General features: G+C 46.9%; 1 protein-coding gene across 1 annotated transcript in view; it reads right to left on the reverse strand.

Moving 5' to 3' along the window:
* PSTPIP2 (proline-serine-threonine phosphatase interacting protein 2) overlaps positions 1-10970 on the reverse strand; it is a 101769-nt gene extending 90799 nt beyond the window's left edge. Inside the window, exon 1 of the mRNA XM_011949335.1 lies at positions 10840-10970. Coding sequence (XP_011804725.1) covers positions 10840-10872 — 33 coding nt within the window. The 5' untranslated portion in view covers positions 10873-10970. The remainder of the gene's footprint in view (positions 1-10839) is intronic.
* Between the last annotated feature and the right edge of the window lie 1916 nt (positions 10971-12886).

A 12886-nucleotide genomic window follows, 5' to 3' on the forward strand; every position in this document is an offset into this window, starting at 1 on the left:
ATATATTTTAAAGTACGCATATAAATTTACAAGCAAAGCATGAGGAAGAAAACAAAACCATTTATAAAAGAGGAGTTACAAGATAATAACCAAATGTGCACTCTCCCTGGTGACAAAAATGCAAATGAAAGTTGAATAAGGCACCAAGTTTTGCTTATTAAATGAGCAGGAAAAAAGACAACAGCTATGATTGACAGAGTGAAACTAGAATCCTCAGATATTATTGGGAACACTGAGAATATGCCCACTCTTTAGGAAATCATCCTGGTTCTACACATCAAAAGTTTTTCAATGTCCTCCTGTTAGTTAATGGTTTTTTCAGTCATTCAGCAGGTATTACTGAGAATCTGTCATGTGCCAGGCATTGAACCAGGTACCACTGGAGTAAGCAGACAGGAGTGTGGGTCCTCACTCCAAGCACAGCCATGCCAGCCCTGGAATGACCAATTAGGGGCTTGTAGACGAGACAGTAATAAACCTCTTCCTTGTCTAGGCCACTGTGGTTTTGGGGTTTTCTATTACTTGCAGCCGAACTGAATCCTATCTATATAGAAGGCAAGTGAGCTTTCACCGGCTGCTCTGGTTTCTGTTTTCTTTTTTTTTTTCTTTTTTTTTCTTTTTTGAGACAGAGTCTCATGCTGTTGACCAGGCTAGAGTGCAGTGGAGCGACCTCAGCTCACTGCAACCGCCCCCTCCCAAGTTCAAGCGATTCTCCTGCCTCAGCCTCCTGCGTAGCTGGGACTGCAGGCACCCACCACAACACCCGGCTAATTTTTGTATTTTTTTTTTTTAGTAAAGACAGGGTTTCACCATGTTGGCCAGGCTGGTCTCCAACTCCTGACCTCAGGCGATTCGCCCGCCTTGGCCTCCCAAAGTGCTGGGATTACAGGTGTGAGCCACCCCACCCAGCCCTGCTGTCTGGTTTCTTAATGGAGTAGAGGCAAGATTACCAAAACACAGTGAGAATGTGGGAGGGATGTGGAGGTTTGAGTGGAAAAGGCATGAAATTATCACTACAGAAAGGGAAAGAGTGATCTTATTAGAGAAATATAGTAAAATGACTGGGCAATTATGAGTTCTGTCTTGAGTTTCCAGAAATAAATACTTAAAGAATCCAAATTTTAAATACCTTACATGAATGACATGCACCACATTCTTCATTATAGAAAACACTGGACCAGGTGCAATGGCTCACGCCTGTAATCCCAGCACTTTGGGAGGCCGAGGCGGGCAGATCACCTGAGGTTGGGAGTTCAAGACCAGCCTAACCAACATGGAGAAACCCCATGTCTTCTAAAAATCCAAAATTAGCCAGGCATGGTGGTACATGCCTGTAATCCCAGGTACTTGCGAAGCTGAGGCAAGAGAATCGCTTGAATCCAGGAGGCGGAGGTTGCAGTGAGCCGAGATCGTGCTATTGCACTTCAGCCTGGGAAACAAGAGCGAAACTCTGTCTCAAAAAAAAAAAAGAAAAGAAAACTCTGGAAATTACATAAACGCCAAACAGTGACAGAATAGTTGTATCACTTACAAAACTTTTCTAAATAATTGTTAGGAAAAGTAGATAGCAATATATAAAAGAAAGTTACAATTTTTTTTTTTTTTTGAGATATAGTCTGGTTCTGTCGCTCAGGCTGGAGTGCAATGATGCGATCTTGGCTCACGGCAACCTTCACCTCCTTGGTTCAAACGATTCTCTGGTCTCAGCCTCCCAAGTAGCTGGGTACAGGTGCCTACCAACATGCCCGGCTAATTTTTGTGTTTGTCTATTTGTTTGTTTTGAGACAGAGTCTCACTCTGTCGCCCAGGCTAGAGTACAGTGGTGGGATCTCGGCTCACTGCAACCTCTGCCTCCCAGGTTCAAGTGATTCTCCTGCCTCAGCCTCTCGAGTAGCTGGGACTACAGGCGCCCGCCACCATGCCCAGCTAATTTTTGTATTTTTAGTAGAGACAGGGTTTCACCATATTGGCCAGGCTGGTCTTGCACTCCGGACCTTGTGATCCGCCTGCCTCAGCCTCCCAAAATGCTGGGATTACAGGCGTGAGCCACTGCGCTTGGCCAATTTTTGTATTTTTTTTAGTAGAGACGAGATTTCACCATGTTGGCCAGGCTGGTCTCAAACTCCTGACCTCAAGTGACCCACCCGACTCAGCCTCCCAAAGTGCTGGGATTATAGGCGTGAGCCACGGTGCCCAGCCAAAGTTACGATATTTTAATTAAAGCAGTAGAATACAAGATAGTACAGATACTATAGGATTATAATTATGCATGGAGAAAAAAAGTTGGGAAAGTAACAAATCACTAATAATATATATTTTAATAACCTTAATTTTATGTTAATATTTAAAACTATTGGCCAAGCACAGTAGCTTATGCCTGTAATCCCAGCACTTTGGGAGGCCAAGGCAGGCAGATTGCTTGAGCTCAGGAGTTTGAGACCAGCCTGGGCAACATGGTGAAACAGCGTTTCTACAAAAAATACAAAAAGTAACCAGGCGTGGTGGCATGTGCCTGGGATCCCAGCTACTTGGGAGGGTTGCTTGAGCCCAGGAATTTAAGGCTGCAGTGAGCTGTGATCGCACCACTGCACTCTAGCCTGAGTGACAGAGCAAGACTCTGTCTCAAAAATAAATATTTAAATTAAATAAAAACTATTGTTTTAAAATTTCATGTTGAGATTCATCTTGAGTAGCTAATAATCTCTTAGAGGTGAGATGTTGTGTGTCTGTCTCTCTGTGAGCCCACAGCAGCTACCACAAAGCTGGCACTCAGACTTCACACAGACATTTGCTGAGTTGAACTGCCTGAGATTATGTGGGGAATGGAGAAGAAGTTCCTGTCTTCAACAAGTTGCTGTGTTTTCTCTGTTGGTCACAAAGTCTCTCACCAGAAGGTGAGCCCCACGTGTGCGGGCTTTGTGCTGCACCCCTTCTTGAGTATAGGGCTTCTAAAGAAGCCAGAGCCCATCCTTGATGATATTATTCTCCTCATGCAAGACCACCAGCCAGTCATAGCAGAACAGGTTCTTTGAAAGGGTGGAACAGGCCAGGCGCGGTGGCTCACACCTGTAATCCCAGCACTTTGGGAGGCCAAGACGGGCACATCACCTGCGGTCAGGAGTTCCAGACCAGCCTGCCCAACTTGGCAAAACCCCCGTCTCTACTAAAAACACAAAAAATTAGCCGGGCATGGTGGCGCATGCCTGTAATCCCAGCTACTTGGGATGCTGAGGCAGGAGAATCGCTTGAACCTGGGAGGTGGAGGTTGCAGTGAGCCAAGATCTCGCAACTGCACTCCAGCGTGGGCAACAACAGCGAAATTCCATCTCAAAAAAAAAAAGGAGGGGGTGGTGGAATGACACTTCCCACAAAAGAGAGTGTAAAGACAGAGATTTTACCCCATTTGCTGCCACATGTCTTTCTCACTGTTGCTTCATTTATTCACTCATTCCTTCTGATACCTGTTGAGTCTGTGACTTTGCCCAGATACCTGGCTGGGTGCTGGGATTACAGTGCTGAACAAGTCAAGCACACCTCATGGAACTTACAGTCTGATGGGAAGCAGATGAGAGAGGTAATGATAATATCATGAATGTGCCTTATGCTGGGGGCACAGGATGCCTCGAGAACAGGCAGCAGCAACAAGTTAATTAGTTAGTTGGAATGAGAGTTCATTATTTGGTAATTGACCTATAGCTGCTGTGGTAGAGTAAGTGATGGGGAGATAGCAGGTGAGGTTGCATCAGGCAGGTTATAGGCCATGGTCAGACTTTTGGACTCCGAATGCAATGGGAAGTCACTGGAGGAATTTAAGCAGAGGAATGACATGACCTGATTTGTTTTTAAGATCACTTTAGGGGCCGGACATGGTGGCTCACGCCTAGAATCTTAGCACCACTTTGGGAGGCTGAGGCAGATAGATCACTTGAGGTCAGGAGTCCAAGACCAGCCTGGCCAACAAGGTGAAACTTCGTCTCTACTAAAAATACAAAATTTAGCTGGGCGTGGTGGTGGCTGCCTGTAACCCCAGCTGTTCGGGAGGCTGAGGCAGGAAAACCACTTGAACCCAGGAGGCAGATGTTGCAGTGAGCCAAGATCGTGCCATCGCACTCCAGCCTGGGCAACAGCGCAAGAGTCTATCTAAAAAAAAAAAAAAAAAAAAAAAGGAAGGAAGGAAAGAAGAGAGACAGAAGGAAGGAAGGGAAGGAAGGCAGGCTTTAGAGGACATGAGATCTGGAAAACAGTGGCTCCAACTTAAGAGAGCACTAAAGGGAAGCTCAGGATGACAGCTGTGCAGCAGACCCAGAAAATAACCAGTCCAGATTGGAACAGGGGATGGAGGGCTCCAGGAAGGGGATCTCCATAGGAGGATGCAGGTAGAAATGATTTTTATAAATACTTGATATGCTGGTGCATGAAAAAAATGAGAGAGATAAAGAAGAGGGCTACAATCAAGATAGCCTACAATAAAGGTAGTAAATGCCACCAAGAAAAAAAAAAAGGCAAATAGAAAGTTCAGGAAAAGCAAGAATAGAGATGTGATTATGGTGTACTTAGCTTTGAATAAAACAATCTATATGCTGTGACAATGTAAACAGTGATTATTTGGTTCAAAACAGTGCTATTTATTTTTAATTATTCAGGGAAAATACACACATTCACTTATCTATTGAGAGACTTACAACAAATGGGGTTTAACACTGGGGAATCCAAGTGAAGGTTGTATGTGAATTCTTTATACCCTTGAGATTTCTGTAACTTTTAAATTCTAAATAAAAAACTAAAACTAGTAATATAATTATATAGGGAAGCGGAAGTGGTGATATAAAAGAGCTAAATCCTCCATTGTAGTAGTAAATCAGTGCATAATGTTCAAAATTGCTCCATCAAGAAAGAGAAGTATAATCACATTATTTTATATCATTTTATGAAGTGGTGGTAACCACTAGAAGAAAGAGCTAAGAGTTTCTACATAAAGATGTTGAGAAAAGCTGGAGGCAAATGGGGTAGGTGAAAAATAGTTTTTCACCACAAGGCTTTTAGAAATATTGGGATTTTTTTTCTTTCTTTCTTTCTTTTTTTTTTTTTTTTTGAGACAGTCTCACTCTATCGCCCAGGCTGAAATGCAATGGCACAATCTGAGCTCACTGCAACATCCACCACCTGGGCTCAAACCATCCTCCCATCTCAGCTCCGGAGTAGCTGGGACCACAGGTGCGTCCCACCCATGCCTGGCTAATTTTTGTATTTTTGGTAGAGACAGGGTTTCGCCATGTTACCCAGGCTGGTCTCGAACTCCTGGGCTCAAGCAATCTGCCCACCTCAGCCTCCCAAAGTTCTGGGATTACAGGTACCACCATGCCCAGCCAATATTTGGATTTTTAAAGTATGTGCTTTAGTTACTTTGATTTTAAAACAAAAACAAAAACAAACCTTTACGTTAACTTTTCTCATCCAAAAAGGCTCTATGTCCAGATTTTGTTTTAGGTATTTTTTTCATGCTTTTTTTTTTTTTTATTTTTTGAAATGAAGTCTCACTCTGTCTCCCAGGTTGGGGTGCAGTGGCACTATCTCAGCTTACTGCAACCTCTGCCTCCCAGGTTCAAGTGATTCTCCTGCCTCAGCCTCCAGAGCAGCTGGGATTACAGGCACCCACCACCATGCCCAGCTAATTTTGTATTTTTAGTAGAGACAGGGTTTCACTACGTTGGCCAGGCTGGTCTCAAAGTCCTGAGCTCAGGTGATCCGCTCACCTCGGCTTCCCAAAGTGCTGGGATTACAGGCGTGAGCCACCGCGCCAGGCTGTTTCATGCATCTTGTATGTATTTCTTTTTTAAAATCTGACCAATGGATTCATGTCACATGCTAATGTATTACAATAAGAATTTTTTTATTTTCTTTAAAAAATAGGTTCTATGCCTCTCTTATTAAATGTTTAAGATAAACAAGATAAAAGGTTTTTGACGGCCAGGCGCAGTGGCTCATGCCTGTAATTCTAGCACTTTAGGAGGCTGAGGTGGGTGGATCACTTGAGGTCAGGAGTTTGAGACCAGCTTAGCCAACATAGTGAAACCCCGTCTCTACTAAAAATACAAAAACTAGCCGGGTGTGGTGGCACATGCCTGTAATCCCAGCTACTTGGGAGGCTGAGGCAGGAGAGTCGCTTGAACCCGGGAGGCGGAGGTTGCAGTGAGCCGAGATTGTGCCATTGCACTCCAGCCTGGGCGACACAGTGAGACTCTATCTCAAAAAAAAAAAAAAAAAGGTTTTTGACAATTATTTTAAAGCTAGCTCCCTCCTGCTGCTCTATGAAGAATGTATGGGAGAGTGGGTAATTGTTCATTACTCTATCTTTCTATCTTGCCTTTTGCCACTAGGAAAGACAATAATAAATAGCCCTCCTGGTATGTTTCTAGGGACCAGATTGTCAAATTAAATTTGGCCTAAAGCTGCCTCCATAAATAGCAAGCCACAGCCTAACTTAGTGTGTAAACAAACCGTAACCTAACTAAGAGTATATTCTTGTAACAAGTAGCTGGGTCTCTGCCAATCATAACAGGGGAGCTTTCAGCCAATCCCAGGCTGCAGACTGCCCAGTCAAGTCCAAATAAGGCAACCACCCAGCTGTAACCAATCAGGCTATTTCTGTATCACCTACTTTTTCTGTCTGTAAGTATTGCCTGCCCACTTTTGTCTTGTGGAGGTCTCAGAACCTTTACTGGTTCAGGGTGCTGCCTGACTCATGAATACTTTCTTTGCTCAGATAAACTCTGCTAAATTTAACTAGTGTGAAGTTTTTCTTTTCATAAAATCCAAGAGAGTATTTAAAAATAACAGCAACAACCTAAACATTGTACAAAATACACTATGGGGTCAGCATGGAGAGCCTGTGGTGTTAACCTATATTCTTTCTTTCTTTATTTTTTAAAGCAGCTTCCTGTATTTATCTAGAGCACTGTACAGTCAGCTCTCCTTATCTGCATCCATGGATTCAATCAACCACAGATGAAAAATAATCCAAAAATTAAAAAATAAAAATATAACAATTAAAAAATACGAACAAAAAAATACAGTGTAAACAACTATTTACATATCATTAACATTGTATTAGGTATTATAAGCAATTTGGAGAATTTTAAAGTATACAGGAAGATGTGTGTAGGTTATATGTGTGTTGGCCAGGCATAGTGGCTTACACCTCTTTTTTTTTGAGATAGAGTCTCGCTGTGTCACCCAGGCTGGAGTGCAGTGACATGATCTTGGCTCACTGCAAGCTCTGCCTCCCAAGTTCATACCATTCTCCTGCCTCAGCCTTCTCAGTAGCTGGGACTACAGGCGCCCGCCACCACGCCTGGCTAATTTTTTTGTATTTTTAGTAGAGACAGGGTTTCACCGTGTTAGCCAGGATGGTCTCGATCTCCTGACCTCGTGATCTGCCTGCCTCGGCCTCCCAAAGTGTTGGGATTACAGGCGTGAGCCACCGCACCCGGCCAGCTTACACCTCTTATTCCAGCACTTTGGGAGGCCAAGGCAAGAGGACAGCTTGAGGCCAGGAGTGTGAAAACAGCCTGGCCAATGTAGCAAGACCCAATCTCTATTTTGAAAAAGAAAAAAGAAAAGAAAGGACTTGAATGTCCATGAATTTTGGTACCTCTAAGGGAGTCCTAGAACCAATCCCCTGCAGATACCAAGAGATGACTGTATAGAGAAAAGTCATTGAGCAAAGCCGGATGCAACATCACTGCAAACTCTGCGAAGGCTCCAGAATGACAAGATTCCAATCTGGTCAAAGGTTTGGATGAGAGAGACAGCCGTCTGCTGACAGCAGGGCAATGAGCCAGTTCAGACAGCCCCAAGACTTGCCCTAGTCAATCCCAGGCAGAGAGAAGCCCTGCCCACTACAGGAACACGGTTGCTGAAACAGCAGTTAGGAAGCTGGTCTACACCAAGAACCTTGGGAATCAGGAAGGTCCAGGAAAAATAAGTATCTACAGGAGGTTCAGGGACGATTTGGACCTCACACCCAAGTGAGGAGGCTGGAAATCCCCAGGGGTGAAAGAACACTGCTTTCATCTACCCCTTCCGGAACAGGTCCTACTGTCACCCGTGCACACCCATATCTGAAGGACACTGGTGTCTGATCATCCCAAAACTGGAATTTCTCTCATTGTGGCCTAGCTGTTTCCCTGGATCTTTGGAAATCATGGTCACTGTCTTATTCTGACAAGGTACAATCAAAGTTAACCAAGAGAAATTATACAGCACTGCTTAACCAAAGTGCCACAAAGAAGGTATACACAGGGAAGGGTGGGAGAGAAACAACACACAGGTGTGCACCAATAGCAGGCAAATTCACTTGGGGCCAATCCTAGTTTTATTCATTTATTTTAAAATGATTTTTAGAGACCCTGTCTCCTTAGTAGCTGAGACTACAGGTGCACGCCAGCTCCAATCCCAGTTTTAAACACTGATTATTCTCTTTCGAAGCAGATTCATCGAAGGTTTCCTTAAATAAACATTTTCGTGAAGCATTTAAATACATTCATTTATGAAGTGTGTATTGACTCATACCTTTTCAGGAACATGTACAAACATGTTTGACCACGGTCCTCTCACCTTCCTTGGAATGTCCCTCTCTTGGGGCTGTGATAGCTCTTTCCTGGTTGTATCCGTTCATCCCTTTTTCTATTTCTCTGTCCCCTTTCTCCTCCTTCATCAGTAGAGGCATTCACTAAGAGAGCTTCTTTGTGGACTTCCGATCTCTTCATTCTTTCTCCTTGAATAACCATCACTCACTTCTTTCACTTGTCACCTCTGCTGCTGATAATAATAGCTGGCAACTATAGGTGCTCTCTGTGTGTAAAGTACGGTACTAAACTCTCAAGTTTAATCCTCCCAACAGTCCTATGGAGTAGACACTGTTATTATCCCCATTTTTATGTACGGGAAAACTGAGGCTTGCAGGTGGAAGCAGGCTGCCCAGGGTCACCTAGCTAGTAAGGGGCAGAACTGGATTCAAACCCAGACAGCCCACCTCAGAGGCTTCATGCTGTTAGGTGAGCTCTCAAAACTGGACATCCTTCCCAAGGTGCGGGGCCATCTCCACCAGCCCCTCAAACCCAGCATGTCACCCACCAGACGTTAGAGAGTCCTCACTGACATGTTTGTACTGGCTGTGAAGATATTAAAATACTATAAACTCTGCAGCCTGGAACCCTGTCTTCACCCTGTCACCCTCTCCACTAAGACCTCCCCATATCCAGCATCCCTGGCATGGGGCTGAGAGGTGGAGGCTGGTGGGAAGGGGCTTAGCACCCTACTGGCCTTGGTCTTGCCAGTGCTACAACTATGGCTAAATACTGAGGATTGTGTTGTTAGGTTGGATTTGTTTGTTTGTTTGTTTGTTTTTGAGACAAAGTTTCACTCTGTCATCCAGGCTGGAGTGTAGTGATGTGATCATAGCTCACTGCAACCTCAAACTCCTGGCCTCAAGCAATCCTCTTGCCTCAGCCTCCCAAGTAGCTGTATCTACAGGCACGCACCACCATGCACAGCTAATTTTTAAGATTTTTTTGTAGAGACGGAGTCTGGTTATGTTGTCCAGGGTGGTCTCAAACTCTTGGCCTCAAGCAATCCTCCCACCTCGGCCTCCCAAAGTGCTGGGATTACAGGCATGAGCCACTGTGCCTGAACTACATACTATCAGTATCACGTCTGCCTCCTTCTCCTTCTGTCTCCACAAACCAGTTCCTCTGCTGACTTCCTTATTTCTGGGGCCCACATCTCATTCTCCAGATTGCATTATACAGAGCCTTTTTCCCACAGTGCCTGCCCTGGGACTCCACCGTCCTCCATTCTACCTGAAAAACTCGCAAGCCTCCTGTGAGAGCCAGCTGTGGTGCCCTTGGTTCCTCTGTGAGGCTGCCACCACCCTGCACCCTAGGGTGAGCAGTGCCCCAGGAGGACCTCACAAACTCCAGTGAACGGACTCACAGGTAGAGTCTAAACTGTGTCCCTGAGGTCCCCAGGCAGGTTTCTCTACCCTGCAGCCCACGTAGGGTAGAGGGACCATCTAGGCAGCTGTGAAGCTACCTGGGTGGGAGGCAAGCAGGAGCCTAGGTAAGGAGTCAGGGCCCCTTGGCAGCTGCGGGCAATTTTGAGGTGTGCGGCCTCCTGCTCTTGTCTTAAAGGGATGAGGACAGCTCCTCTGAATGAGGGGGCATGGACCTTGAGGGGCACCTGGGGAGTGAGAGGACAGAGGGAAGAGGACTGGACAGAGGAGGGGGACAGGCAGACCTGCTTCCTCCAGGCTGGGCTGGCCCTACCGGGCTGGGGTTCCCCCTCCAGCTCATAGGGTCTCCCACACCATCAGCCCACTGTGGGACCTGGAACGGATGGGCTGGGGCAATGGCCTGGGGAGGGGACTCAGGAAACGGGGCTGTCGGACAGGGCAAGCTCCAGCAAAGGGAAGCCCTCTACGCTGTACGTTTCCTGAAAAAGAAGATACCGGGGGGCAGCTGCTGCTGTCAACCCGGCAAAGCTCACAAGCCCCCACACCAGATCCCCAAATCCTCTCATGGCTCAGCTCCAGGGGCCGGCAGAGACTCTCCCTGGACCGGTCTCGCCTCCCTAAGGGTCTCTGCTTCGCTTGTGAAAGGAGGGCTTGATGTCCTGACTCTAAGGTGTCTCGGCTCTCTGCGTCCTCAGGAGCACTGGGGGCGCGGGCGGCAGAGGGTGGGCCCGGGAGTCCGAGCCCCCGGGACTTGCGGGCACGCGCGCTGGCCTCCCGCCCGGGCCGGGTCCCGAGCCCCGCGATCCGCTGTCGGCCCCACAACTTACCCAAAAGTTTCCCTTGAACAGTGAGCGCGTCATCGCGGCGAGAGTGGGGGCGCAGAGGAGAGCCGGGCCGCAGGTGGCACCGCGTGGGGAGGCCTGACTGCCACTGCCCGCGGCCCCGCAGGCTCAACTTCGGCGTTCCACACTCGCGCAGGGAAGCCGCCCCCGGGTCCTAAACCACTCCCGATTGCGATAGCCGCCGTCTGCGCTCTGCGCTCCCCGCGCGGGACCTGGGCGGGACCCGTGGCGCTCACCCGGCGAGGGGCTGCAGCTAGCGCCGGGACCCAGGCCCATTTAAAGCCCCACAGCGTCAGGCCACGATCAATATATCAGCCCGAAGCTAGCTGCCTCCTCCTGGAAGCCTTGAGGATTGGAAATAACTGGTCCTGGCTTGGGCTCCTGCCCACAAGACCCCCTGGACCGAATGAAATCCAGGCTCTGCGGGGTGATAGAAGGGATCTGATCAGATAGTGGTCGCGAGGACCCGGTGTAAGCTCCAGAAGGTCTGGGAGCCCACAACGCCCGCAGTTGCTAAAGGTGTAGACGCCTTGGCGTCACGGCGGGTCACGGCAGGCCCCACCGGCACCTGCTGCAGATCTGGCCCTGGGGCACGTTTCATTTTTAATTTTACTTTTTGATGTTGCGGGTGTTTTTAATGAATGGGGTCAGGTTTTAGTCTAAAATGTCATGGAGAGGTCATCGCTGCTGTTTCCCCTTGACTCTAGTCACTTTGTGGTGTCCTAACAGGACCTCCAGGAGCTTAGCTGCTCCCTGACTCCCTTTCCATTCTCAGGAGGCAAGACCCTTCCCTGCCCATTCCACCCCAGCAAGAGGGTCCTAAGATTCCTTCTTCTCCCTCCACTCTTCCACCCTCACAAATAAAACCCCTCTCTGCATTGTATTAGATTGGTACAAAAGTAATTGTGGGTTTTGCCATTACTTTTAATAGTAATGCAGGACTTATGACAAAGTACTCCCTGGTATGACAGGCCCCAAGCCCAACCTGAGGCCCAGAGGGGTTGAATGACTTGCCCAAGATCACAGTTTATTTAACAGATGAAGAGCTCAAGGTTAGAGCTCTGCCCTTCTAAACAGAGGCAAAGACAGACATCCTTCCTGGGGCAGATCCATCCTGGACAGAGGAATAGGTGCTCAAGGAGGGGAGGATAAAGGTCAAGGTTGCCAAGACTGGCACCAGCCCAGCCTGCAGAAGCAAGCGTTCACCCCTGGAGCAAGTTCTAGTTATGCCCAGATACAGTGAAAGGGCAATTGCTAGAGTGATGTGAAGCACCTCGAACAAGTTCTGCTCCATAATACTGCCGCCAGCGCCACTCAGATGAACTCCCAATAAAGTCATCCACAACTGCAAAGACGGAGAGGTGGCTTCCAGCCACCAAGCATCTCCAAGGGATGCATTCATTTACCTACTTGCTCATATCCTTTGAAAGCAGTGAGGTTAGAAGGAAGGCAGAGAAGCCTGGCAGAACCATCAAGGGGCAGCAGAGGACATGGTAGGCAGTAGGAATCTTGGCTTAACTGCAGGGGTAAGAAACGGCACTAACTGGGGACACAGAAGCGGCAGAGTTAGAGACACCACTAAGGTTTTTCCTAGAAGTTTTAAATATTCTGGAAAATAGTTTAGATGCAATTCTAATTGTCACATTTTCATGTTTAATACATGTATAATTGTTAAGTTATTAGAACGTTTCACAAGCTCTCACAGTACATTGTGCTTGATTTTCGTGACTCAGACCCTAAGCTCCCTGAATTTTAACTCGCTTCCGCCATCTGGTGACAAAGTTTGTAATTGTAAATGGTCATCCTCGCTGCTGAAAAATATTCTTCATTCCTGAAACATTTAAGTTCATCTCTGGGGCAGGTATTGTGAGTAAAAAGACAAAGTGTGTGCTATATCCAAGGGGTATATTTAGGATATTTTACTAACTTCTATGGTTTGAATGTTGCCTCCTCCAAGAATTCTTGTTGAAACTTAATCTGAAATGAGACAGTTTGAGAGAGGTAGGGTCTTTAAGAGGCGATTGGGTCACGA

The sequence above is a fragment of the Colobus angolensis genome, unplaced genomic scaffold, assembly GCF_000951035.1.
Source record: "Colobus angolensis palliatus isolate OR3802 unplaced genomic scaffold, Cang.pa_1.0 Scaffold299, whole genome shotgun sequence".
Classification (NCBI taxonomy): Eukaryota; Metazoa; Chordata; class Mammalia; order Primates; family Cercopithecidae; genus Colobus; species Colobus angolensis.